This window comes from Zonotrichia leucophrys, chromosome 17 (assembly GCF_028769735.1).
Source record: "Zonotrichia leucophrys gambelii isolate GWCS_2022_RI chromosome 17, RI_Zleu_2.0, whole genome shotgun sequence".
NCBI lineage: Eukaryota > Metazoa > Chordata > Aves > Passeriformes > Passerellidae > Zonotrichia > Zonotrichia leucophrys.
In genome coordinates this window covers 9,218,414-9,245,031 of record NC_088186.1, presented here as the reverse complement: position 1 = coordinate 9,245,031, position 26,618 = coordinate 9,218,414, and the positions used below count along the sequence as shown (strand labels likewise).

Below are 26,618 nucleotides of genomic sequence, written 5' to 3'. Positions count from 1 at the left end.
TCTGCCACTGCTGCCTGCTCAGGGTGGGTTTGGCTGGCAGGAGGTGCTGAGTGAGCAATGTAGAATTCCAGCATTCCACAGATCCTGGGTCTCTTGCAGACTCCTTGTCTGGGTGTGAGCAGATCCTGGGCTGAACTGCAGCCTGGCTTTAGGGAAGGCTGTGGTTCCCTGCTGGAGTGGCTCTGTTCAGGTGGAAATGAGGTGCTGGGAGTTAGAGCCAAGCTGGGGAGGGAGGAGGCTGCAGCAGGGAGCCTGCACAGGGTTAGGCCACCTAAAAATGGGGTTTGGTCCTCCAGCAGGGTCAGCCTGGAGCTGTGGAATTCTTTAGGCTGGAAAAGGCCTTTAAGGTCATCATTCTGCCAGCACTGCTTTTAAACTCACCGTGTCCCCTGCATTGCTTTTAAATCCCCTCAGGGATGGGACTCCACCACTGCTCTGGGCAGCACTGCTCTGTGCCAGGGCTGGAGAATGCTTTCCATGAAGGAATTTCCCCCAATATCCAATCTAAACCTATCCTGGCCCAACCTGAGCTGTTCCCTCTGCTCCTGTCCCTGTTCCCTGGAGCACAGCCCGACCCCCCGGCTGTCCCCTCCTGTCAGGAGCTGTGCAGAGCCACAAGGGCCCCCTGAGCCTCCTTTGCTCCAGGCTGAGCCCCTTCCCAGCCTCTCCTGGGACTCCAGCCCCTCAAGGTCCTTCTTGAGGAGCCCAGGACTGGACACAGGATTTGAGGTGCCCCAGCACAGGGGTGGTCACTGCTCTGCTCCTGCTGGACACACCATGGTGGGACAGCCCAGGTGCCATTGGCCTCTTGCCCACCTGGGCACACCTGGGCTCATGTCCAGACACTGTTACAGCACCCCAGGGCCTTTCCCATCTTTCCAGCTCCAGCCTGGAGCTGTGACCCAAGGACAGGACCCTTGCTGACCCTCAGGCCATGGTGTGACCCCATGATGTGACCCTCTACAGGACCTGCTGCCCTCCAGCACATGCACATCCCACCCAGCCTGGTGTCACCTGTGAATTTCATCCCCTCACCAGGTCACTGACAGATAACAGAGGGATCTCTCCACTAGAGCTGAGGAAAAACCAGGGTGTGGATGTTGGGACAAGCAGTTCTTTGGCTGAAATTTCAGCTGCTGAACACAGCAGGACTGACCAGGACATCAGTGGTGGACACTCCTATGGAATTCCAAGAGGAATCTCCTCTGCCCTACAGGTTCTGTGTGGCGTTTTCTTTGTGAGGTGAAATAATAATTGTGTTTGTCTCTCCCTTTTCCCTTTGTTTCCAGACAAATGACGCTGCAGGAAACACCTGGAATTGGCTTTACTTCATCCCTCTCATCATCATTGGCTCTTTCTTCATGCTCAACTTGGTGCTGGGCGTCCTATCAGGGTAAGGCACTCTGAATTTCTGTTCCCACCTGGGTATTAAAAGGGAAGATGTGTTGATTTTAGGGGGATATTACTGAGAGAGATGGGTGACACATCCTGCTGTGTCCCCTTCCCACTCATCCCACACTGTCCTGTCCTTGTAGGGGGATATCTCTGTACAGCCCTAGGAATGGGGAGGGACAGGCTGGTGAAAAACCCTGCACTGAGATGATTCTGAACCCAGATTTGTGGAATTACACTGATTTGGGGCAGTGCAACCAACACTTCTGTGCTGCCTTGAAATGCCATCAGGGACCTGCTGGTGTGGAATGCTGGAATGGGACATGGAAATGTGGATAATGCATTTGGTGCTACTGTGCAGCCTGGGGAAGCTCAAGGTCAAGGCAATTAAAAGATCTCAGGTTTGGGATTTTTTGGGGTTTTTTTGTTTTCTTGCACTGATTTTTTTGTTGACTTGTTTTGTTGGTTTGATCTCTGCCTGTTTGAGCCAATATCTGTATTTTGGGGACATGCTCATCCCTTGATGTTCAAACCCCAGGGTTCAGCCAAGGATAGGGTGTTTGTTGCAGCTGAGTTTTGGGTTTGGACCTTTGTAGGAATCAAGGTGCCAAGTCTGAAGCTGGAACATTCCCAGCATCTGGGGAGATGTGATCTGGAATTAACACACTCCAGGACTGTAAAGCTCTCAGACTTTGGCACCTTATTCTGCACTGAGCTTCTTCTTAGATCATGCAGGTGATTGAGATCATAGAAATGTATTAAAATCTGGATTTTTTTCCTGCCTCTTGGCAGTAGGGGAAATAAAAATGAGTTGTGGCTGCTGTGTGGTAAAAGCCCTTTAGTGCTGCACCTTTCCTCTTCTTTTTTTCAGTGGCTGGAGAAAGGAAAGTGTTTTCCAAAGAACATATCAATACTGATTTGTATTATTTTGTTATTATTTTTCTTCTCAAAGCACAGGCTGTGGGCAGCAGTGCAGTGGTGTTTGAGGAGGTGAGAGGGCTGTGGGTGAGGCTGTGTCACACCCTTCAGTGCAGGAATAATCATCACAATCAATAACTGATCAAATCCATTTGTAACTGATCAATAACTGACCAAAGCCATTAATAATTGATCAATAACTGATCAAATCCATTTGTAACTGATCAATAACTGACCAAAGCCATTAATAATTGATCAAATCCATTTATAGGCCATCCTGGTGTAGCAGAGGCTTTGTCTGATGGCTGATTTTCAGGGCTTACCCCAGCAGGGCTGAGTGTGGTTCATTAGGTGCCTCATCTACCTTGTTCCACAGTGGGATTTAAACCAACCCAAAATCCTGCAGGCTGCTCTTCCTTTGTGCTGGAATCAAAGGGGTTTGGTGAGCAGGAGCTGGAGACCTGTGTCTGACTCTCCTGAAAGCCTCTTGTTGCTTGGGGCAAAATATGAATATTATATAAATGTGTATCTCCTCATAAAAACACAGCTCTGTGCAGGATTCCCTTTGTTAGTGGTGAGGATGAGAAAATCTTCCTCACAGAAGGGAGCCTTTAATTTCTGTTTCACAGAGTGGTTTGACGTCCTCGCCTGGAATAATTCCTGGGGAGAGGCTGAGGAAATAAACGTCACAGCACAGGTGTGGAGCACAGGGCTCCTGGTGGGCTTGGAGCTGCTGAGCAGGGAAGGAAAAAGGTATAAAATGTATAAAAAACCTTCCCAGTGAGGATGGGGAGGCCCGAGAAGCTGTGGCTGCCCCTTGGCAGTGTCCAAGGACAGGTTGGACAGGGCTTGGGGCAGCTTGGGATAGTGGAGCTGTCCCTGCCATGGCAGGGGTGGAATGGGATGAGCTTTAAAGTCCTTTTAAACCCAGACCATTCCATGATTCTATATCTGAATGGAGGAGTGATAGGAAGACTCCAGAAAAAAGGAAAGCCCCTCAGAAAGCAGAGACTGTTGTCAATGTGTTCTGCAGCCAAAAGCCCAGACAGCACCATGGAAGAAAAGGAAAAAAATAAGATAAATTTAATCTGGAGTTATTTGAGTTATTGTTTGTCTGGGTTTCTGCATGGAGAAGTTGGTTTCCATAGGATAGAGCTTCACTCAAGGACATGAAGGACATGAAGCCATCACATCCCAGGGACAGCAGCAGCTCCAGCTCCTGCTCCAAGCCCCGTCCAACCTTGCCTAAATCAAAAATGACAACAAATTATGGAGCTTCCTCCTAAACTGTGCAGAGTTTTGCCATAAATCTTGATGGAATTTTCTGCTTTTCTGGAATTATTTGTGAATCCATATCAACACTGAGCAGATACCAGTAATTAGTGGGTTTGGCTCCTGGGTTTTTTTGTTTGAGGAAATCCTGGAAAACTGACCCCGTTGGGATGCCCAGAATCACCTGCTCCCAAAATGTGCAACAAGAGATGAAACCTGAGTTGAAATAAAGAACAAACAACCTCCCCTCTCTGCTGATTCTTCTGGAATCACGGGACAGGATGAGAGGAAATGGCCTCAAGTTGTGCCAGGGGAGGCTTAGGTTGGATATAAGAAGAGTTTTTTCATGGAAAGGCTTGGGGAACATTGGAATGGGCTGCCCAGGGTGTTAGCATCCCTGGAAATGTTCCAAAAAATCTGTGGAAATGGCACTTGAGGCCATGGCTGATGGTTGGATTTGCTGATTTTAGAGGCCTTTTCCAACCTGAAGGATTCCATGATTCTGTAGCAGCAGCAAAGACAAGGGAGTGATGGGAGTTGTGGAAGTTTGGAAAAGACAGAACATAGAAATGAGCCCCAGTCTCGGGCCCAGCTGGATTCCTGCTGGATGCTGGGCTCGACCTGCTCACCCCAGTGCCAAAGGTGGGGCTCTGACTGGGGAAACTGGGATCAATTCCTCCTTGCCAGGCTGGATAGCACTGGAAAACACAGAAATTGTGTCACAGAAATACAGGGAATACAGGGAATTCTGTGCTGTTTTCCAGGGGGATTGAGATTTCCTGGAGTGGTGCAGTGGTCAAGGCAGCTGTGACTGAAGCAGCTCCTGAAATCCAGGGAGTTTGGTTGGTTTTTCTGGAATATCTGGGGCTCTCCAGCACGACTCAGCATCCTCTGGAGCAATGGTTTTATTTCCCTTGTAGGGGATTTTCCTCCCTGCTCCTCACTTTGTACTCCTCCCCTTTCTATTTTCCTTCCCTGATTCTTGATTTTTCTGTGAACCAAGAAAACTCAGCAGCCCTGCAGAACCCAGTAGAGCAGAAAAATACAGATTATTTCCTTCTGCAGAGCTTTTGCTCTGTGTCACAGCTGATTTGGGAGCTCAGGACTGCACAGGGCCAGAAGAGCAGGAGCAGGGAGAAATTCCTCTCCCTTTTGATACCAATAACATCCAGGAGCTCATTTCCTTCTGCTTGTGACCTGTGGAATTCAGAGCATGGCTGTGTTCTGCCCATCCATGTGCTGGGAATTGTGCTGGGTGACTCCCCAGTCACAGAAACACACAAAAAAGGGGAAAATATAAATGATAAAAATAAATAATTGTAAACCAGGTGAAATTAGAAGATTTGACACCTTCTTCAAGTTTTTCTGGCTCATCCCTCCAGGCCCTTGGGTGAATCTATCCCTGTTTCAAAAGCTGGGGCACCTTACTTCCCAAAAATTGAGGTGGCATTTTCTAAGAGTGGAACAACTGCAGTGGTGAAAATATTTAGGAATTTGTGTCTATAATGTATTTCCCTTGGAACATCTTTCTGTGCTGACTGCAGTGGGAGGTTGGCTTTATTAAATCATTTGTAAACTCTTTGTGATCTAGGTAGCAATACAGGGGAATACAACTTTTCAACCAAAAAAAAAAAAAACCAAAAAACCAACAAAAAAAACCCCCAAAACAACAACAAAGATTGGCTGCCTCTGGTGGCACCACGAGATTGTTCTGACTGCAAGCCATGGCAGGAGGTGCTGACCCCAGCTGCCCTCCTGCATCCCTCAAACACAGGCTCATTTGCTGCTTAGGATGTCACAGCTTCCCTTCTGGCCACAAAACACCCTGGGATGATCCCCAGGAATTTTTTATTGAACTCTGCCCATGGTTTGCAGCCAGCAGGGAAAAACCCCCACATGCAGTTGAGAAGTGCTGCCCCACAGTGAATATTTTTCTGATTTAATTCTGGTTTATTGCCCTGTGCCCCCAAGGACTGGGCATCTCATCCTCAACCCCTTCCCCATCCCAGCCCCTGTGGCAGCAGCTCTCTGGCCACAGAGAGAAACCCAACTTTCCCAGGCCTTTCTGGGAAAGGCTGTGAGAAGATCAGAGAAAAGAAAGAGAAACAATTCTTATCTTAACCTGCTGCACCTGTTGTTGTGCACATGTGGAATGTGTTATGGAGATTTGTTCACCAAAGCATGGTTTCTTAATTAGCCAGTGGTGATGGTGTTTTAAGTAAAGGACCAATTAAAAAACCTGTAAAAAAACACCTGTAAAAAACAAGGTATAAAAGTATGGATTTCTTAAAAAAGATTATTAATAGTCTTCTGAAATACATTAAATCTATGTCAATTATTACCTGGCCAGGGACCCATTGCCCCGACATAACCCAAACCCAACTCCATCTTCATCCCCATCCTCAACCTAACCCCATCCCAACCCCATCCTCATCCCAACCCTATCCCAAGCCCAACCTCATCCCCATCCTCATCCCATCCCATCCCATCCCCACTTTGTCTTCCCGGTGTTCCCTCCCTCAGCAGCCCCTTCAATGCTGTTTTTCTCCTCTTGCTGCTGTTCCCCTCCCAGCTCCCAGCATTTCCCACAGCCTGCTGGGATTATGGGGTTTCCTACAGCTCGGGTATTAATTTTGCCTGCTAATGAGCTGCATGATGCCACACAATACATTGCTGAACTGTTTTGATGCTTTGGATTACACAATGCAAAGAGGATAAACGTTATCCTGGGATGCTGGGAGGAAGATGATTGAACTTATTTCAAGGCTAAGTGCTTTTTGGCACAGACCCAGGCGGGGGGAGCGCTGAGGGTGGTGAGACAGCCGGAATTCTGGCCAGAGAGGCCACGCTCCCAGAGTGATGCATTGGGATCCTGGGAGTCTGCGCCTCTGGAGTGTGAAAAATGCTGCTTGTCATGTCCTCAAATATTTATGGTGAAGCCTGAGGTATTTCCAGCCCAGGCAGTGCAGAGTGATGGTTGCTGCCAGGGTTTACTCATCTGGCTGTGAGAGCCGAGCTGGAGCCACTCTGTGAGGCCCAGGCTGTGCTTTCCCCAGAACTGCTCTGTCCTGGGTGTGCCACACCTGTGGTTTGTGGGATCACCTGGGGCAGGTAATGCCTTCTTCAGGCTACTTAAAAAGAGAGGCCAGACAAAATAAAGAGAATTAAAACCAAGTTATATTTATTGAAGGCCTTCAGGTCCATTTCAGGCAGGCAAAGGCCCCCAGGGCCTACACCCAAAATGGATGATGGGTCACAGGTTTCACACTTTTATAATTTTGGGCCATTTGCATATTGGGGTTAATCTGCCAATTACAGCTTCAGCTAATGAAGTCATTTACCCCAAGTTTGCTCCCCCCAAACTCACTTTTGTTTCCATCTCTGGGGCCTGAGGCAGTGAGGTGTCCTTGATTGTAGGCCTGGAGAGGAATTGTTGTGTCTGCCCCAAATGGGGAAGCAGCAGCTCACACTGAGTGTGGAGTTTGGAATTATACACTAAAGAACTGCAGGGCTACAAATAGATGGAAAATATAAAAGCTAAAATCCCAGGAGAGTCTGGGGAGATGTTTGGGATGGGTGCAGCAGCTCTGTGCAAGTGAGAGCCTGGCAGGGGACACAGCTCCAGCTGTGCTGGCACCTCGAGGGGGCAAGGGGAAGGGAAAAAGGGACAGGAAAAAGGGATTTATTATTTTTCTCACCTTTTCCTGAGCAGTCTGGTGCTTGATCCCACTGTACACCCTCCGTGTGCTGTGCTCCAGGCTCCCTGGGGGATCTCTGTGTCTCTGCTGTCCCGGGGCCACTGAGGGTTTTGTGGTGTTGGAGCAGCTCCTCGAGAGGCAGCACAGCCCCATCCCCACCTCCCTGACCCCAGCTGCTTGCCCTGCTGAATTTCATGACACGTTTTCCCATCCTGAGGACTTTTGCCAGATTGAGATCATAAAACCTCTGCCTGCAAGACGTGCAGAGGCTGGAGGAGAGCGGCGCTGATTAATTTGTCACAATGGCAAAGTGTTCTTGTGTCCTCCTTCCTCTCATTACAGAGACAATCCTTCATTTGTTCCCAGTGCACTGGTGCCTGCTGTGATCTGACTTTGCCTGGTGTTAATTATTTGCAGCAGAAGAGCTGCATCATGGAAAGAGATGAGATTCTGGCTTCCTCCTTGCTTTTAGTCTGTTCCAAGGCTGTGCTTAAAAGGGAGGGGAAAGAGAAGAAAAAAGCAGAATTCTTTTTTCCCTTTTTCTTTGCTCATCACCCTTTTTAACAAAGCCATCATTGCAAACATGAAATGAGGGAGAAATTTTTCTTCCCTGGTTTCTTGCTGGAGGGACAGAGAGCAGTGACTGATCCTGCTGAATGTGGGTTCTGTGATTTTGGTAAGTCTAGGAGAGCTGCACTTCCTTTATTTGCCCTTCTCTTAAGCCACAATGGAAATCAAAGCCCGGAATACAAAAATGATACAGAGGAGACCTAAATTTGAATTTCATGGGGCCTCTGCTTTGTCCTGGGAGTGGAAACTTAAACAGAACCAGAGGTTCATCCTACAATTGCAGCAGGCTGAAGCAAGAAGATAAATGGGGCTTTGAACTCCTTTTTCTCCCTTTGTCAGTGCCTCCTTCCAGCCAGGTTTGCCCAGCTGTGGCACTTGCAGTTCTCAAATCAGATTTAGAGGAATCAAAATCAAATTGGCGCAAGCTGAATGGACAGACAAAGGAAAGGAGGGAGGAAGATGGATTGAAGGCTTCACATCCATGCTGTTCCCTTCTCTCTCCAGAAATACAGAACATTTCCCATCTCTGGCCTGCATTTGAAGCTCTTGTTGCAGTGATTAAAGAGACTCTGAAGCCTGACTGGGTGCTCAGAGATCATTCTCTCCAGATACTCCCATCCCTTATCAGCTGCTGGAGGAGAGATGAGATTTCCTCTCTTTAGAGCAATGAGGAGGGAGCAGGAGCAGCTCTCCCTGTGCAGGATTGATGGATCCAGTGCTTATTCCTCAGCACTGGACATTGGGATAGGTTAAGCAGCTCTTTGGGCTCAGTCTGGACCTTTCCCAGTGGGATCTTGGCTGACTACAGCTCCAGGTGAAATAGCAACAAAAATGTGTTTCTTGGGGTGGCTGAGGAGCCACAGAGTTTTGTCAGCTCAGGCCCTCTCGGCTTTCCTTCTTTAATAAACTCAGACTTTTCAGCAAACTGCAGTAAAACTTATCTTAGAGGCGCCAACTGTCACCAGCACAAAGGAATTCTAAAAAAATTCTGGCTTTTCAGGTGAATCCATTGTTTGGTTTCCTCTCATTCCAGCAGTTTTCAGTGTGCTCTCCCTGTGCCCCATGGATGGGCTTCCTTTCACCTCCCTCAGGTTTTTCCCTGCCCAAATGAGGTGCATTTCCATGCTCTTCCTTCTTGTCCCATGGGGCCTTTCCAATCAAGATGCTTTGCCTGTGTTCAGTAGTGACCTGGTCCTGATTTTTAAACTATTTGAAACCAGGGATTTAACAATACACCACGTTCTTCTCTATTCGTGTTTTCAGAGCAGTAAGTCAGAGGCATCAAATTATTTTTAGTTTTGCCTGCAGATTTCTGAGGATTTTGTCTGTGGATGAGAATAATCAAAGTCAGCTCATCCTGAACTTTTCCTGATCCTTGCTGTGGTAAAGAACTGATGTTATGGGGAATAAATCCATGTTTTTACTGCTCACCTGTCATTCTGTTATCAGCCCTCATGAGTGCCAAGTGCCAGCTAAGATTTGTCCTCTGGGGTTTGCACCTTCCCAGCTCTGGGTCATGTAGGCAGCTGGAAATTGCACTGCTATTTTTATATATATATGCACTATACTATATTACACTAAACTATATTACATTATATTATATTACAGAAAATCATATACTAAAACTATATTAAAGAAAGAGAAAGGAGACATCAGAAGGCCAGACAAGAATGATAATAAAAACCTGTGACAGACTCAGAGAGTCTGACACAGCTGGACTGGGATTGGTCATTAATTTAAAACAATTCACATAGAACCAATCAAAGATGCACCTGTTGGTAAGCAACCTCTAAACCACATTCCAAGCAATCAGATAATTATTGTTTACATTTATTTTCTGAGGCTCCTCAGCTTCTCAGGAGAAAAATCTTGGCAAAGGGATTTTTCAGAAAATATCAGTGACAGCTCCTGAGGTGCCACCTGCCATCCATTGCTTTATGGAATTCTTGTTATTCCAGGCAGGACTGGCTGTCCCTGTGGCTCCTCAGGTGTCACCTGCCATCCATTGCTTTATCAATCCTTGTTTCTCCAGGTGTTGCAGCGTATTTGCAAGGGTTAGGCCATAGTGTACAGCCAGCCTGCGTCTGAGTTTGTTATCAAAGCCTCAGGAATTCATAAAGGCTACTGGAACATAAATTGTGCTGAATTAAGAAAGAAGAGGCTGAAAAACTGACTACCAAGACAGCAAGAACTGGATAACAGAGGGCTGTGAAATACCTGGACTGTAACCAATCACATACTGTGAGAAATGCAGGCAGAAAATGAGTGAACAACACAAAGGCACCAATCAAGAATTGTGTACTTAGTAGTTTGTAGAATCTATAAAAATGTGTGCAAGGTAAACAATAAATGGCTTCTGCTTTTGGTCGGAATTTCAGGAGTCCTGGATTTCCCACATCCAGGCAGGACTGGCTGTCCCCGTGTCCCGTGAGGTGTCACTGCCATCCAGTCCCAACTTTATGCAATTCTTGGATGTACTCGTGCTGGAGAACAAGCCAGTCCTAAAACTCACTGGATTCTTTTTTTTTTTTAATGTTAATTTGAAGACTTGAAATTCCGAAAGTTCTTCTCAGCTGCTTTCCAGGAGTGGCAGGCTGAGTCCTTCCAAGATCTGCTGCTTTCTCAGCAGCACTTCAGCTCCGGGGATGGCGGCTGCTCTGCTGTGTGGAGTCTGAGATTTCCTGAGATCTGAACGTGGGATCCTTCTCAATGAGGAGCTAATTACCTGTGCTGTAATTACGAGTCGCTAATCACCAGCACTATTAGCGCAGGGATGACAGCGGTGCTGTCTCATCTCTCTCTGCCTCTTCACCGCCTGTGGGAAGCGTTTCTGGCTGATTTCTGAGCAGCAAACCTGAATTGCAGAGGTTTGAGGATGCCATCAGTCTTGCATTGCCGTGCCCTGGGCGTGTGTGCCATGCAAGCCAAAGCAGGAGGAGGATTTAGGATGCTCCATCCCAGCTCTCTGCTGTCACACAGCAAAGTTAATCACACACTCAGGGGATGAAGATTGTGGGTTGTTGATTTTTATCCCTCGTTGGTGTGACAGGATTTTTAATTTAAGGCCAACGTGGATAAAGCAGTTACAAGAATTTCATTAGTTTATTAAGTTTACTGACCCTGGTGGTTATTGAGGAGCTGCCTCTGTCTCTTGTGTGCCTCGAGGGGCTCTGGAATTGCCCTGGAGTGGCTGTCTCAGTGCATATTTCACAGCGAGATTGATTTCCCTCCTCCACCCACCAAGGTGGAAAGCAGCAGCCATCCATTTCCTGGTGACACTAAGAACCAGCCACTCTCCAGGAGAAAAATGTGACACGAGGAGCCTGACTGGATGTGGTTTCCATGATGGATGCACTGCCCTGGAATCCTGCTTGTTCCTGCTGTCTCTGTGCAATCAGCTACAACCTGGGCAGGGGCACCTTCCACCATCTCTGGCTTCCCCCGACCCATCCTGGCCTTGGCACTGCCAGGGATCCAGGGCAGCCACAGCTGCTCTGGGCCAAGACCTCTCCACCCTCACAAAAAAAATCACGATGTTATGAATAAGAAGATTGACTAGGCCAATATTCAAGCAGCAATCAATTTATTAATTAATATGGTAAAGTATGAGCAATACAGCGCTGGGTACAGTGGGGGAAGTTTTCCCTCCAACTGCACACCCATAGTTGAGGCTTACAGGTATTTATAGGGGTACTCATAAGCTTTCTCAGCAGTTTCTATCCCAATTTTTACTCATCAGCAGTTTCTATTTCCCAATTTTTACATCACAATTCTATACACTATTGTGATTTAGTTTTTCTCAGGATGTATCCCAAAAGGATTATCCCCAGTTTGTGATGGTCCAGTTTCTGAAAGAAGAAAGATGAATCCCATCTGGTGGGGTCTAGCTCCCCAGATGTGGGTCCAACTTTTAATTGCAAGGACTATAAATCTCACAACAGTGATGTCCAGCTTCCCTTGGTCGAAACCATAAACCCTTGAGGTGATGTTCATCTTCCTTTCTCAAGCTGTTTTTCTCTGCTTTATTAAGGTGTGAGATAAGCCTATTTTCTTTATATATATTCCAAAGCTATAGTTTCAAGGATACAAGTAATATTCTAAAATTATACTTCAAAAGATTATTATTGCAGAACTCTTTAAGCCTTAACTATAAGCAAAAAGCAACATCCTTAAGGCTTTAATTCCAATGCTTCTAAATCAACTAAGGTTAATTGCAAACAAAAGATAGGTTTAAAGGCCTTCTTCCATGCTTTATTTTCCTCAGTTATTATTAGTATTTGCAACTGTCCCATGGTCAGTCTCCACACATATCACAATCACAAATACACACATTGCCTGTATGTACCTGACACGAAACACAGCTTTGTATTTCACAATGACACATTCCAGAACTGGCCAAAGGGTTGAAAACCAGCTCTGAAAAAAAATCCTGGAGGTAAAACTGGGCAGGAAGCAGAAAATTCCTGCTCAGGCTTTTCCTTTCTGGTGATTTGAGAGATTTGTGTAAGTCAATGGCATAAATGGGAATTATGCTGAATAAAAAAGGGAAGCCTATTTACTGCTCCCAACCCTTCCCATGGGGCTCTCTGTGTTTTCATTTGGAGCTGGCAGGGAAACTTCAGTTGAAATATTTTTAGATGAAATAAGGCATTTTGATATCATCCCCCCCCTTTCTTTGAATGTGTTCTGAAATCTGTTGAAGAGCTCTCAAAGGGAAATTCTGGGAGTTTTCTAGTTGCAGCAAATGGGGAATATTTCAGTTCCTGAATGGTGATGGACATAGTGGAAGAGACACACATCATTAATATTTCATTTCACATAGAAAACCCTCTTTTTAACAAGTCTCAGCTTCACCAAACCTCTCTGTCATCTCCTTAAATGAGAAAGAACAAGTGGAGCTCCTCTCACCAAGAAGATCCTAAATCAAGACCCTCCAGTCTTGAACCTGATTGAGCAGCAGCTCTGGAGCATTCAGGAGTAATTTCATGGGCAGGAACACAAGGAATTGCAACTCTGGAGCTTTCAGGAGGAATTTCATGGGACCCAAGGAATTGCCTTCTCCTGGAAGTGACATTCCCAAATTCTACAGCAATGCCTGGACAAGGCAGTGGCCCACAGGAATCTCAGGAGGTTCCAGCAGTGCTGGAGCTGCCCCTGGGTCAGGAGAACCCCCAGGCCCAACCCAGGCTGGGCTGAGCAGCTGGAGCAGCCCTGAGAGGGAGCTGGGGGTGCTGGGGGTGAGAGCTGGAGCTGCCCCAGCCCTGAGCCCCTGCCCTGGGCTGGGCCCAGCGTGGGCAGCAGGGCAGGGGGGATTGTGCCCCTGTGCCTGTGCCCAGGTGAGACCCCACCTGCAGAGCTGCCCCAGCCCTGGCCCAGCACAGGGAGGAGCTGGAGCTGCTGCAGAGATCCAGAGGAGGCTCCAGGGGGATCAGAGGATGGAGCAGCTCTGCTGGGAGGAGAGGCTGGGACAGCTGGGATTGTGCACCTGGAGAGGAGAAGCTTTGGGGGGACCTCAGGGTGGCCTTGCAGGGCATGAAGGGGATGGCAAGAAACATGAAGAGAATTTACAGGGGTCTGGAGCGCCAGCACACAGGGAATGGCTCCCACTGCCAGAGGGCAGGGCTGGATGGGATATTGGGAATTGGGAATTGTACCCTGTGAGGGTGGGCAGGCCCTGGCACAGGGTGCCCAGAGCAGCTGGGGCTGCCCCTGGATCCCTGGCAGTGCCCAAGGCCAGGCTGGGCAGGGCTGGGAGCAGCCTGGGACAGTGGGAGGTGTCCCTGCCATGGCAGGGGTGGCACTGGGTGGGCTTTGAGGTCCCTCCAGCCCAAACAATTCTGGGATTCTGTGGTAGCCAAAGCTGCCAGTTCCAGGGAGCAGGAGGGCACAGGTGGCTTTAACCTCATAATGTCCCTCACTGGTGCCCTGGGAGATCTGTGTTGGGCTGTACAGAAACTGCTGATGGTTTGCAACTTCCAGCAGTTCCTCCCTCATTTTCTTACACCTTTAAAGTACAGACTTTCCACTTGAGATTTTGGACTCTGATCCTTGTGGGTCCTTTCTGTTTTGTGACTCTGCAATATAAAGTTGTGATAAAAAGGACAAGTCGTGGGTAACTTTTGCTGTCCTCAGGCCAGACAGGACCTGGCAGAAGATGAAAAGCACTGCAAGGAGAGCTCTCCCTTTGCTGCCCCTGAGGGGTGAGGGAGCAGTGCCACGGCTCATCTGCTGTCCTTCCTGCCCTCGGGGGTCCTCCAGGAAACTTCCCACTGCTGCTGTCTCCTCCTTTGGGAAGCTGTGCTGACGCCAGCCCCCATTGCCATGCCTGGAAAATGAAATGCACGTTGTCTCCTTGTGCTGATCTCATTCCTCCTGCTCCAGACACAAATCCAGACTGAGGGAAGGTCCTTGGCCCCAGGCAGTAGGGGATGAAGTAGGAATGAGAACATGAAAAGGAAAACGGGGTGATGTAGCTGACATTGCAGGATCTGGGGATGTGCTGAGTGCCAGGGAGGAGCTGCTGGCTCATATTGGAATAATTACCAATATAGCAGGATGGGACGTGCCTGAGCTTATCTGGGCCTGTGGCAGTGTGGTGCTTCACCCCACAGACACTTTGGGCTGGCTGGGTGCTGCAGTTGGCACATGGAGACAAGTCCAGGCCTGCAGGAGCTCTGGTGGTGGTGGAATAGAGCTTTCCCCCATAACAGGGGCTGCTCCTCAGGTTTTCCTCTGCTGGAGAAGCTTTAAGGTGATGGTGAAGGAAAGGAGTCGGTTCTGATGGAGGGTTTGGATCCAGAGCTTTATTCTGGCCCACAGGCCTCTGAACCCAGCAACAGCTCCAACAGAACTCCCTGTCCTGTGGTTGCTGCTCCATTGAGGCTTTTAATACCCAAAAATCCCCAATTTAAACCCAAATCTGTACTTTATTCTTTAGCTCTGTTCTAGGTCAGCATACACAAGGCATCAGGACAACAATGAGTCCCTTGCTGTGTTTTCCACTCCCTCCTCCCATCCTGGACTCCACAGGCTCCCTGGAAGGCTGGGGGAGGGCTGTGCACCTGCCCTGGCTGCCTGTGATGGGTTTTCCCTCTCTTGTGTGCCCGCAGTGAATTTGCCAAGGAGCGAGAGCGGGTGGAGAACCGCCGGGCGTTCCTGAAGCTCCGCAGGCAGCAGCAGATCGAGCGCGAGCTCAACGGATACCTGGAGTGGATCTTCAAAGCAGGTAAGGCAGGCATCTCCCCGGCTTGCCTGGATGTGTTTTGGGGCAAGGGAGCTCTGGTGATGTGTGGGAATCCACAAAATCAGAGGGTTTTGGGAAAACTGCAAAAGGCAGGCCTCAGAGACAGCAGAACTGTGATTAGAGCTAAGCAGCAGCCCTGAGATTGGTCAGCAGAAAAATTATTTAAACTGTAGAAAAGCAAGGGCAAATAGAACAATGATCTGTGTATTAATGCTTGTCTAGAATAACTCTCTAAGCTACAGAAAAGTTTATCCAGTGAGATACTAGGAAGTTTGAAGCTTGACAATGGAGCTCTGTGCATTGTGTTTTAAGGCTCACAAGCAGGTATTGTATTTGAAATAAGCAAGCATTGTTTTAACCAAAGGTACCTGTGCTTATAGTGGTTGGATAGAACTACTGTCAATGTGCTTTTGCTTTGAGTGATTGGTCAAAAAACTTATCAAGTGAGTTGTACCATTAAGTTCTTTGTCTGCTGCCTGGGATGTGAGCTGCTGGCATCTTCCCATTGTCATAATCGTGTAATGAGACTGATGCTGGAAAATCAAACAGCTCAAGGCAGTTCCTCAGCTGCCCTGTCCTGTTTGTGATTTGTACAGAGACCCTGGCTGGCGACAGTGATGGGCTCCAGAATGAGACCTTGGTGTGGCCAAGCCTGGGAGGGCCTGCCCAGCACTTGTTGGTTTTGTTGGAATTTTTTCTGAGTGTTTGCACCAAAATTATTGCAAAAAGATCTTGGTTTGGCTTAAGCAAAACTAAAGAAGCTGAGCCAGCTTTATTGCTGAGATCGAAGCAATTGTCCTAATACAGGATAATATAAAAAGTGATCTGTGGATGCAACAGCCTGGTCAGAAAGAGAGAAAATGAGCTTTGCTTTCTCACTTTTTGATCAGGCTGTTGCACCCACAGTGATGGAGTGCCCAAATCCTGCACAGGGAGGAACTGTTCCCTTCCATGAGTAATTTCTGCTTTATTTACTCCCTGCCCCAGCTGGTTTATCAGCCTTTCTTTCTGTGCTGGTAAAACCCACCCAAGTGGCATTTTATGAGCTACAAAGATCACTTGCACGAAACTCCCCCCAGCCCATATTAACATTGATTTATAAGCACTGAAACTGAACATTGCTCTTTATTGCAAGGCGTGAGCAACTTTAACCAGGACCCAGACACATTAATTTAACAGAAAATAGCATTTTTATCAGACTGCAACGATTACCAATAACCTTCCTGCTTTATGGAGGAGCTGATATTTATATATTGACATAACCACAGTCAATTCTTTCATGCAGCACCAAGAAAATGGGGGGTAATTTCCTCCTTGCTTGCTTTTCAACATCTGAGCCAAGTGAAAAGGCCTTTTAAAACAATGATGGGGAGGAAAAGAAGTGCTGATTTCTCAAATGGATTCCTGTGTGCCATTTTAGACAGATGAGTTTCATCTTTGCTCTTTACAACTGAAATGTAAAATAGAAATATCAGCAGTTTATGTGGTGCTTTAAACCCATTATTTCTTCTAGCACTGCACTGGGTGACAATTGAGGGCCACTTGTGTTGTCAGACTTTTATTCACAGTGACTGTTCAGCAGCAACTCAGGCAGCCACTCCTCATTCTGTGCTTCTGGAGGAATGAGAAAATAAAGAATTCCCTTTCCTTTCCATTGAGAATTTGTCTTCTCATTAGTTTACAGCTTTTGTGCAGCCTCTAACTCACATAAATTCCTGCCTTGCCCAGTGGCTGGAGCAGGGTTCTCTGGGCTTCTCCTTTTCTCATCCTGTCATGCTTTTAAGGCTCTTGGTGATTTTTGGTCTCTTAATCCTGATCTCCATCACTAAAACAGAGATGAGAATTCCCCTGCAGGGTTGAGGCGTTGTGTCACTCTGGGGCCTGCTCTGCCCATCATCAGCTGAACTTGTGAGAAACTTGGGATGGAGAAATTATAAAATGTACACTCAACCTCTGCTCCAATTCCCATCCCTGTGGGAATTCCTGACTCTTCCATTTCTATGTTGCCAGGGCTGAATAAATGCCACACCAATGTCAAGTGAAACTGCTGGAAAATGCACATTTTTCAGCCCAATAACACACGAGCCAGAAGGCTTTGTGGAACAGGGAAGTGCATGCAAAAGAGCTGAATCAGGGAATGTTAAAAATACTCTGGAAAGGCATTGTTGAGAATACAATAGGAATATAAAAGAGCTTCCTAGTACAGCTGAATAATAACAGTAATTAAAATCAGCTTAGCAGTGTTAATAAAATCTTGGAATGAAAATGCAGCGTGAAGGCAAAGCAGAGCAGAGAATCAGGACTGAGGCACTGAAAATTGGGACTGTGCCGTCCATGGGGATTTCCCAGGTCTGGCTTGGGGATTTCAGCTCTGAAATGATCTGGAATTCCTTCTCTGGGATTCTGAGCAGGGAGATCCAGCCGGGGAGGACAGGCAGAAGGGGACAGAAATCCTGCAGCAGCCCCAGGCAGGAGCTGTTTGCACAAAGGGAAGAGCGAAAGCTCCTGGGATTCTGCCCTAATGGAACTCTGGAGGATTTGGTCATTATTCCTGGGAATATCTAGTTGTTTTTAAATCCTTCTGCCAGCCTTGACCTCGTTGACTCTTGGAGCAAAGAGTGCCATGTGTTAACACCCAGTTTGATTTTAAAAACCAAACAATCCCACGGAGCTGTGTACTGCCCTCACTTTCAATCCATTGCCTTTCTGCAGCGAGAGGAAGAATTCAGGTGTTCTTTTAATTACTTTTCTTTCTCTAATCTCCTTCTACCTTGTTTCATCTTATTTTTTCCTGCTCCAAAGCACCCAGAACCAATCAGCCCAATCCTTTCTCTTCCCCTGGAAGCCTCATCAGGTTTCCAATATTTCTAATATCCTCCCTGAGCATTTGGTTTGTTCGATTTTTTTCCCCCTTGTTTATTTTTGATGCAAGGCAGGAAGAGTGGAAAGCTGCATTCTAGTGCTTCACAAAATGATGTTTTAATCTTTAGATGGCTTTTGCTCTGTAGTTTTTTACATATCTTTTGTAGTTGCTGGAGCTGGACAGGAGGTGCCCTTGTCCTTTGTAGTGCTCAGGTTTTTTCCTCAAGTGTTGTTTTAGGACCAAGGGAAGTGTGAGTGATTAAAATCACTCCTTTCCCTGTGCCCTACCTCCCCTCAGTCAACAGTAATTTTAATTTAACACTGTGGTTATTGCTCATTGACCACTCTGAAGTGACTTTAATGTTTCTCATTAATGTCAGTAATTTGAATTATCACAGAATCCCAGACTGGTTTGGGGTGGAAGCCCCATCCAGCCTGGCCTTGGGCACTTCCAGGGATCCAGGGGCAGCCACAGCTGCTCTGGGCACCCTGTGCCAGGGAACAATTCCTAATTCCCAATATCCCACCTAAACCTCCCTTCCTTCACTTTGAAGGCAGTTGTCCTTTCCAGAGGAATTAAATGTGCCAAGTGATGAAATCCATGCAAATGATTTTGCTCCTGCTGTTTTCTCCACTGAACTCCTCAGAACTGCAGGAACTCCAAGGCTGGGATTTTTGAAGAACAGGGAACTACAAGTTCTCCACACAGAGTAAAGCATTTATAAGCCCACAAATATTCTTTTGAAGATGTTTCTCTTATCTTACAAGGACATGAATCATTTGGAAAACACTTTGCTCAGAGACTCTAAAATCTTCCCATTCAGGGCTAATCAAGTTTCATGTCTTTTGCATTTTAATTCTTTCCAAATCCACATTTTTCACACCAAACTGGAGTGCTTCTGTTCTCCTGGAGTGCCAGGCTTTGGGAATGGTTTCACCTCTCTCTGCCAGCCCTCTGGAACTTCAAGGCCATCCCTTGGCATGGCAGAGCTTTCTGAGCTTCAGGTTTCAGCTTTCTTTAGAAGAACAGAGCCCTGAGCCCCTGGGAGAGACTGGAACAGACACCTCCAGCAAAGAACCCCATGTCTGTCATGGTCATATTTTCTGAAAAATCCCTTGCTCAGAATTTTCTCCTGGGAAGCCTCAGAGAAAAAGGAAAACAATATTATCTGTTTTGCTTCTCCTGTGTTTTGCTGCTTTGGAATGTGGTTGGAGATTGTTTATCCAACATGTGAATTGTTTTAACTTAATGACCAATCCTGGTCCAGCTGTGTCAAGGTTCTGGAGAGTCATGAGTTTTCCATTATTATCTTGTTAAGCCTTCTGTCTGTATCCTTTCTCTATTCTTCAGTATAGTTTTAGTATAGCATTCTTTAATCTAATATAGTAACGTAAAATAATAAATTAGCCTTCTAAGAACATGGAGTCAAATTCATCTTTCCTCCCCATGACAGGGGACCCTGAAAATACCACACCTGTGAGATGCCAAGGCAGGGTAATTCCCACAAAGACAAAGCAGGGCTCCTTGGGAGAGCATGGCAGCCACTTCTGAGGGCTGCATTTTTATCAACTTCTTCTATTTACCCAGCCAGAAATTAAATTCATTTAGTCTTTGTTATTTCCAGTCATCTGCTGCTCATTTGAGCCCCAAATATCCTCTTTGCCCACACCAAAGAGGAGGAGAAGGGGCACCATTTTCTTGCTATACCTCAGTCATTATTCATGATTAACACATTTGGGAAAAAAGGAGAGAGCAAGGATTGCATCCTGCTTTTATTTCCCTTTAAACAGCACCCTTCACACCCTTAAGCAGGTATTCCTGGTGCTCCAGACCAGGCTGCTTTGCCTTTATTTCCAGCCCAGTCACACCCAGCACTTAATGACCAAAAATTCCTCTTGCTGCTGAGACACTCCTGCCTCTGACACCCTGGCAAAGCCCCTGAGCCTTTGTTTGGAGGCTCAGAATTGCTGATCTGGTCCCGTCTCTCTGCTGAACATTTCTCCTCATGCAGAGACACCATTTTTTGGTTTTTTCAGGTGCCCAATTATCTCCTTCCAGGCTCTGTTAGGGATGACTAAAGGCAGAGCAGCTCCTGAGCCTCTGTTCAGGATGCTGGCTGGTGAAAAACCCCTCTGGCAGTGCTCAGTGACCTGCTGAGATCTCTTTTTAGCCTTGAAAACCTCCTGGGGTAGCTGTGGTCCTTTGGATTCCCAGAGGACTAGAGGCAGACAGGAATAATGATCAAGGGAAAGAACCTGGGAAGGCTGCAGGAGGAGAATGAGGCTTGAGGGAATTTCAGAGGTGAAAAAGGGAATTTTAAAGGAACAGCAAAACTGAGCCCAGCTGTGTTTATGGATGGAGATTTGTGTGAGAACCAATTCAGGACCTTGAATTTGGGGCAAAGGTTTGCAAAATTGTCTTAAAAGAGTAATTTGTAGATGGAAATCCAGTATAGCACAGCTTTTAGGAAGGATCTCCCATTCCTTCCTTGTGTTTCAGGGCAGTCAGACTGGGAATTGCCATTTCAATCCTCCCATATTTTCATCCCCAAACATCAGCACAGCTTTCCCTGGGGGAGACTTCAGAAGAACCTTTTGGTCTGAGGTGCTGGCTGGTCAGAGAAGTCTCTTGAACTGCCTACAAAAGCCCATTTCACTGTTCTGACCTGTCTTAAGAAGATTTGAAAACCACCTGAATTGGAGGTGGGGATTGCAGGCACAACTTGTGGGTTTTTGGAAGGACTTTACACCTTTTAAAGTGCAGCTTTGAGCTCACCTGACATTTTTACCCCTCTCAGCTCTCCTTTCTTTCACATCTCTGGTGCATTACTTTGCACTTCTGTATTTCCTTCCCCTCTGCTTAATTTTCCAGCTTTCCTCAGCCCTTGGAATTATTTTTCAGCCTTCTCAATTTTCTGTCTTATTAAAGTATCATTCCCTCTCTCTCCCAGATGATTAATAAAGAGATTATATAAGGCTTGTGTGGCTTATATAGGCTTATATAAGGCTGATCCCTCTGGTATCCTACTAGACAGCTCTCAGCTACACACTTTGATGTTTGGCCTCTGGTTTGTTTGTATTTGTTTTTCTGAAGTTGCTCTTCCATCTAGACTGGCTTAAACGGACTTTAAAGCAAAATTTGGTTGGAACATAGTGTCAGATGTTTTAGTAAGAGCTCACATTGATGAAATTACAGGCATGTGAATTTGCCATTTATGAGAGTAGAAGGAAGTGTGAAGTTTACCAGCTGCCAACTCAATGTTTTGTTTGCTTTGGGTTGTCCTTTAGCAGATCCCCACATCAGTTTCCAGCAGAGACTGAGTGCAGTCCCAAGTACTGGCACAGCACTGCAAACTGGCCAGGAGGGTGGCAGTGCCCTGGGAAACCTCAGGAAATTGGGTTGTCTTTCACACAGATAAAAATTATTCCATTTTGGGATGTTGGTTTTTAGTGTTTCCTGTTTTTTTTTTTTTTTTAATTTAGGACAGTGCAAGGTGTATTTTGGAGATGAGTTGCAGAGGAATGGAAGGGTGTTGTTGCAATCACTGTGCCAGAGCTCCCCCATGGAAAACTTGCTGTAGATTTTATTTGGACAAAGATTCGATGTGGTGGCTCTGTGGTGACAGTGACTATCCTGGCATGCGGCCCTGCTGCTCTCACCCTGTGCCACCACTCTGCTCCCCATGGCTGAATCCTGATTTTTTGGAGACAAAAGAGCAGTGATGGGTGTGGAGCATCTTCCCCAAACTGTCTCCAGTGTGGATGGGCATGAGGGACCTTCCTGGGGCTTGTGGGATTTGTGGTGCTGCCTGGTCTGGAGGAAGGTCCTTGGTCTCCAGAGGTGCCTTGGGGATGAGAGCTGGTGAAGAACCCAGTGTGGGAGGTGGTGTGGGTGGTTGTGAGGAGGGATCCCATGGAGGATGTGATTGGTTTGGAACCCTCCCTTTTTGTGAGAGGGACATGGGCAGAGAATGGCTCCTGGCCTGGGTCAGGAATGGGGTGGCCAGCAGGAGCAGGGAGGTCACGGTGCCCCTGTACTCAGCACTGGTGAGGGCAAACCTGGAGTGCTGTGTCCAGCTCTGGCCCCTCAGGCTGGGAAGGACATTGAGATGAGAGCATCCAGAGGGGACAACGAGGCTGGAGAGAGGCTGGGAACACAAACCCTGTGAGGAACCCCTGAGGGAGCTGGGGGTGCTCAGCCTGGAGAAAAGGAGACTCAGGGCTGCCCCCATCACTGCACAGCTCCTGAAAGGGGCCTGTGCTCAGCTGGGGCTGGGCTCTGTCTGCAGCAGCACTGACACAGCCAGAGCACACAGCCTCAAGCTGTGCCAAGGGAAATACAGGCTGGATATCAGGAAAAAGGTTTTCACTGAAAGAGTGATAAAGTTCTGGAATGGCTGCCCAGGGAGGTGGTGGAGTCCCCATCCCTGGGTGTGTTTAACACAGTCTGGATGTGGCACTGGGTGCCAGGGTTGAGTTGAGGTGTTGGGGCTGGGTTGGATTCGATGATCTTGAAGGTCTCTACCAACCCCGTGATTCTGTGAATCCTGTGAGAAACACAGCCCTGAACCATGAATTGCTCTGCAGACTCTGTCAGGGGTGGGCTGGTGGCACCGGGCTGGGATGGGTTGGGTGGCACAGGGACAGGTTCCTGCTGCCCCACCAGCCGCTGTCGGAGCAGGGCTCTGAGGAACCTGAGGCTGACCCTGGCTGATTTTCCTTTTGCAGAGGAGGTGATGCTGGCCGAGGAGGACAAGAACGCCGAAGAGAAGTCCCCTTTGGACGGTAGGTGCCTTTGCTGGGCATTTTCCTCCTGTGCCACGGGAGAGGTTCCACTGCTGTCACTGCCACGCCTTCCTCCCGAGCAGGAGGATCCTCCCGCATGCACCCGGCACAAATCCGGCCACAGAGCCCTTTCCGCAGGCTGCAGGTGGCTGAGGAGCGGTTTGGGACACCCCACACCGGCCCGGGATGGGGATGTGCCCTCGGGGTCGGTGCCCACGCCCTGCCGAGGGTGGCTGGCTGTGTGTGCAGGGGGTAGAGGCTGCCAGGAGGATGGAGAAGAGCGAATGCGCTGACCTGAGAGAAAGGCAGGGCTCCGAACGGATTTGACCAAGGGACTGAGCCCCCTGTTAGCTGTAAGCAGTAAGACATAACAGGGTGTGGTGATCCTTCCTTCCGACGTGCGAGCCCGGCGTGGCAGGACGGCCGGAGGAGCCGAGCAGCGAGGCCACGGGGATGCTCCCCCTGGGCCTCCAGCCCTGACAGCTCTTAGGATGCGCCAGCCACTCAAAGCTCAGTTAAAGACTCTTCCCTCTCCCTTTTCTGACCATCTTTCGTCCTCCCATGTCTCCTCCTTTCCCCTCCCCTCCCTCCCCCCCCTCTTTTTTTTTCTCCTCCCATTCACTGTCAGGGAGGGCCGCCTCGGAAGGGCCGATTCCTCAAGGCACGGCGCCGGCAGAGACTGGCAGCGGCAGCAGCTACAACAGTGAGTGGATTGCAAATCACCAGGGGCTTAGGTGGCACCCAGGGGCAGCTTTCCCCCCGCAGCCCCGTGCCCAGGTCACCGGTGACATGCCCAGGTGGATTTTTGGCCTGGCTCCCAGCCGTGCAGCGCTGCAGGTGCTGCTGCAGCCTCGGCCGGGCCGGTGACCTGCGCTGGGGAGGATCTGGGGCTGGAGCAGGTCAGGGCTGAGGTGTGAGTGCCAGTCCTGCGGTGTGTGCTGGGGGTGTGTGTGAGCTGGGGACGCCTGGCTGGCACCTGGGCACAGCCAGGCTTCACTGGAGTTTGTGTCTGAGGAGCAGTCTGAGTGCTGTGAGAAACTCGAGGTGGGTGCAAGGCACGGAGTAAAGACCCAGAGATACTCAGGTTCCTCTTATCCTAAAGCGAAAGGAGCCCGAGAATGTTCCCAGCCTGGAGCAGCCCACAGTCTATGGTGGTAAATTCTGAGTCCCCGAAACACAGGGATGTGCCTGGAGAGATAGCACAGCCTCACTGCCAAACACACCGAGGAGTTTTCTGGGGCAGAAGACAAAAAGCTGCTCAGTTCATGCCAGGAATGTTGGAAATATTTAATCCCAGTGCTGGTTGTGCTCCAGTGCTGAGGATGGCCCTGGACATGCTGGAGTGAACTGGGACAGACCCAGCCTGAGGGACCCCTGAGCTGGCATTGCTGGGACTGAAGATTCAGGAGAGCTGGGTGGGACAGCAAGGAGCACAAACAATGGATCCAGACCACAGGTTCAGAGCATCCTCCCCTCTGCTCTGGGTGTTCCCCTGAAGTGACTCAAGCACAGCCCTTAGGAGCAGGAAGCGCATCCACGTCTCTGTCAGGGCAGGGCAATCCGTGCAGTGTGGGAAAGGAATTTGTAGATAATTAGGGTGAGGGGATGTTGTGGAGGAGCCTCCCCGGGGCAGTCTCTGCAGCGTGAGTGGCTTTGCTGTGTGTGCCCACGGACCAGTCTGTATCACCACACCGTGGGGTGTCTTACTGCTGATAGAAAGTGCTGCTTTAGTTACTGTCTGTCTCGAAGCTGTCACCAAACTGTACCAACGTGATTTTTTTTTTCTGCCACTTCTCAAGGTTCTGCAGGTAGGTGGTCCTGGGAGCAGCGTCCTCCGTGCTCCTGCCTCACCCCCCGTGCTCTGGGTGGACAATGCAGAGCTCTCATTCCCTCTTGGAGTAAATGTAGTGGTGTTTGCCCTCCCCACTAAAAGCTGCTTTTGGAGGGGAAAAAAAAAAGTGTTTTCAAAGAATTCTGACATCCCCAGAGGGCAGGGATTGCACACTGGGTGCTGCTGAGAGGCTGCTCACTGATGTGTGGCCGCTTTTTCCATGCAGCATTTCTGCTCCTTGAGGCATGGCTGGGTGGTAAACCGAGCTCTGTAAACTCTGACTCCCTCACAGTGCCTGCTGCAAACAGCACTGGTGGTTCCAGGGGTGGCAGCACTCATCTCCCGGCCCCGTGGGGCTCAGGAAGCTCCAGTGTCCCTGCCCAGCCTTTGTGCTGTGCTGAAAGTGCAGCTGCAGTGACCTCCCCACTCTCCTGCATCTGCTGCATGAAGTGGAACGTGCAGAGCTGTGCCTGGCAAACCTTCAAGAGCTGGAAGGGCAAAGGAGTGAAGCACCCTGGCACTGAGGCGTGCAGAGGCCCTGCAAGGTTGTGGGTTGTCCTGTTTGCTCCAGGGTACCCTGGTGGGAGAGCTTTGAGCTGGCATTGGGAAGGAAATGCTGGCCCTGGAGAGTGAAGGGAGGGGGAGAGAGAATCCACTCTGCATCCTCACGGGGCATTTTCTCTTTAATTTGCACGCAGTGTTGAAAAGAGCCGCAATAAAGAAGAGCAAAAATGACCTGATTCATGCAGAAGAAGGTGAGGACCATTTCACAGACATTTGCTCCGTTGGTGAGTACTGGCTTCGCATCCCCCGAGGTTTCGATCTCCACCTGAACCTGTCCATGCCATGTTTCCTCCTCTGGAGAGGCTCCTTTGCTCCAGAAGCTGCAGTTTCCTGAAGGAGAATGAATTTCCACTCGACTTCCCAAAGCAAAAAGCTCCGTGGCTTCACCCTCTCCCTGCGCTGCCTGCCTCAGCTCTTGCATGCTGCACCCTTGGGAGAGCCCTGCAAAGCCTTGGGACAGTCCCTGCTGGGCTGGCCACCCTGGGATTCTGCTTGGAACATGCTCGTCCATGCTAATGAACCTCAAATCTGCCAAACAACACTGCTGGAGAGAGGAGAGAAGTGGCCACAGTGCTGTGGTCCACTAATGCCCAGCTGAGGTGTCACAGCCTTTGCTGTGGGAGTGGTCACTGGGAGGTGCTGGGCAGCGGCCTCAATTTTCTGATTCTTGTCTTAGAGGAAGATCTTGAAGTGATTTTAAGGCCAGATCTGGAGATCCAGTGCAGAGCAAGGCATCCTGCACCATGGGGCAAATCTGGCATCCTCAGGCTGAGGAGGTGCTGCCCATTCTGCAGCTCCCAGAGCTGATTCCTGCTGAGAGCTGCCCAGGTGGGGAGGCAGAGGCAGCTCTGGGCACCCAGCACCCACCTCAGGGAGCTGCTGGAGCCAAACCCCTGTGAGCTGTGGGACAGCCTCTCCTGCTGCTCTGCAGTCGGGCGCTCTGCTCATCCCGTGCCTGTTGTTGGAGGCTGTTTTGCTGCTGAAGCAGCAGATGTTCTCATTATCTTCCAAAGAAATGTCTTGGCAGCCCAGTCCCCACAAAGCAGCAAATCCTGGATGCACAGGAGGAGCAGCACAAACAGCACATTTGAGAATCCGTGTCCGTGGCTGTTGCACAGCATGAGTGCCTCAATTGCCCTTTGGAAAGTTGGCCTTGATGTTTCCAGGGATCACAGCTGCTGCTGGAATTTATTTTTCCCCCTTTTAAAGGAAGAGTTGGTAGCAGAAAATGAGTGTGGCTTGGCATGTTCCTGTCACCAGCACTGAGCTGCCACAGTCCCCTGGGCTGCAGGGTTTGTAGTGAAACTGCTGCCACTTCCAGGAGAGGTTTGGTGCTGAAAAAGGGCAAAAATGCAGCAGCCTGTGTGCATTTTTGGTTTGGTTTGTTGTTGTTTTTTCTCAGATCCCTGCATGGATAACAAGGAATGGTCATTTTTGGAATATTTGCTCACAGTTACAATAATTATGAGATCTTTGCCTCCAA

At 48.6% G+C, this 26,618-nt stretch overlaps 1 protein-coding gene across 14 annotated transcripts in view; it reads left to right on the top strand.

The window, feature by feature from the left end:
* Positions 1 to 26,618, top strand: part of CACNA1B (calcium voltage-gated channel subunit alpha1 B) — a 322,441-nt gene that overhangs the window by 156,674 nt on the left and 139,149 nt on the right. For 7 of the 14 annotated variants that reach the window (XM_064728143.1, XM_064728146.1, XM_064728145.1 and 4 more), the window contains exons 7-11: positions 1,290 to 1,393; positions 14,960 to 15,075; positions 22,684 to 22,740; positions 23,369 to 23,443; positions 25,270 to 25,359. In XM_064728143.1, the coding sequence (XP_064584213.1) occupies positions 1,290 to 1,393; positions 14,960 to 15,075; positions 22,684 to 22,740; positions 23,369 to 23,443; positions 25,270 to 25,359 (442 nt within the window). The remainder of the gene's footprint in view (positions 1 to 1,289; positions 1,394 to 14,959; positions 15,076 to 22,683; positions 22,741 to 23,368; positions 23,444 to 25,269; positions 25,360 to 26,618) is intronic. The other 7 variants (XM_064728151.1, XM_064728148.1, XM_064728154.1 and 4 more) reach the window with 3 other exon arrangements.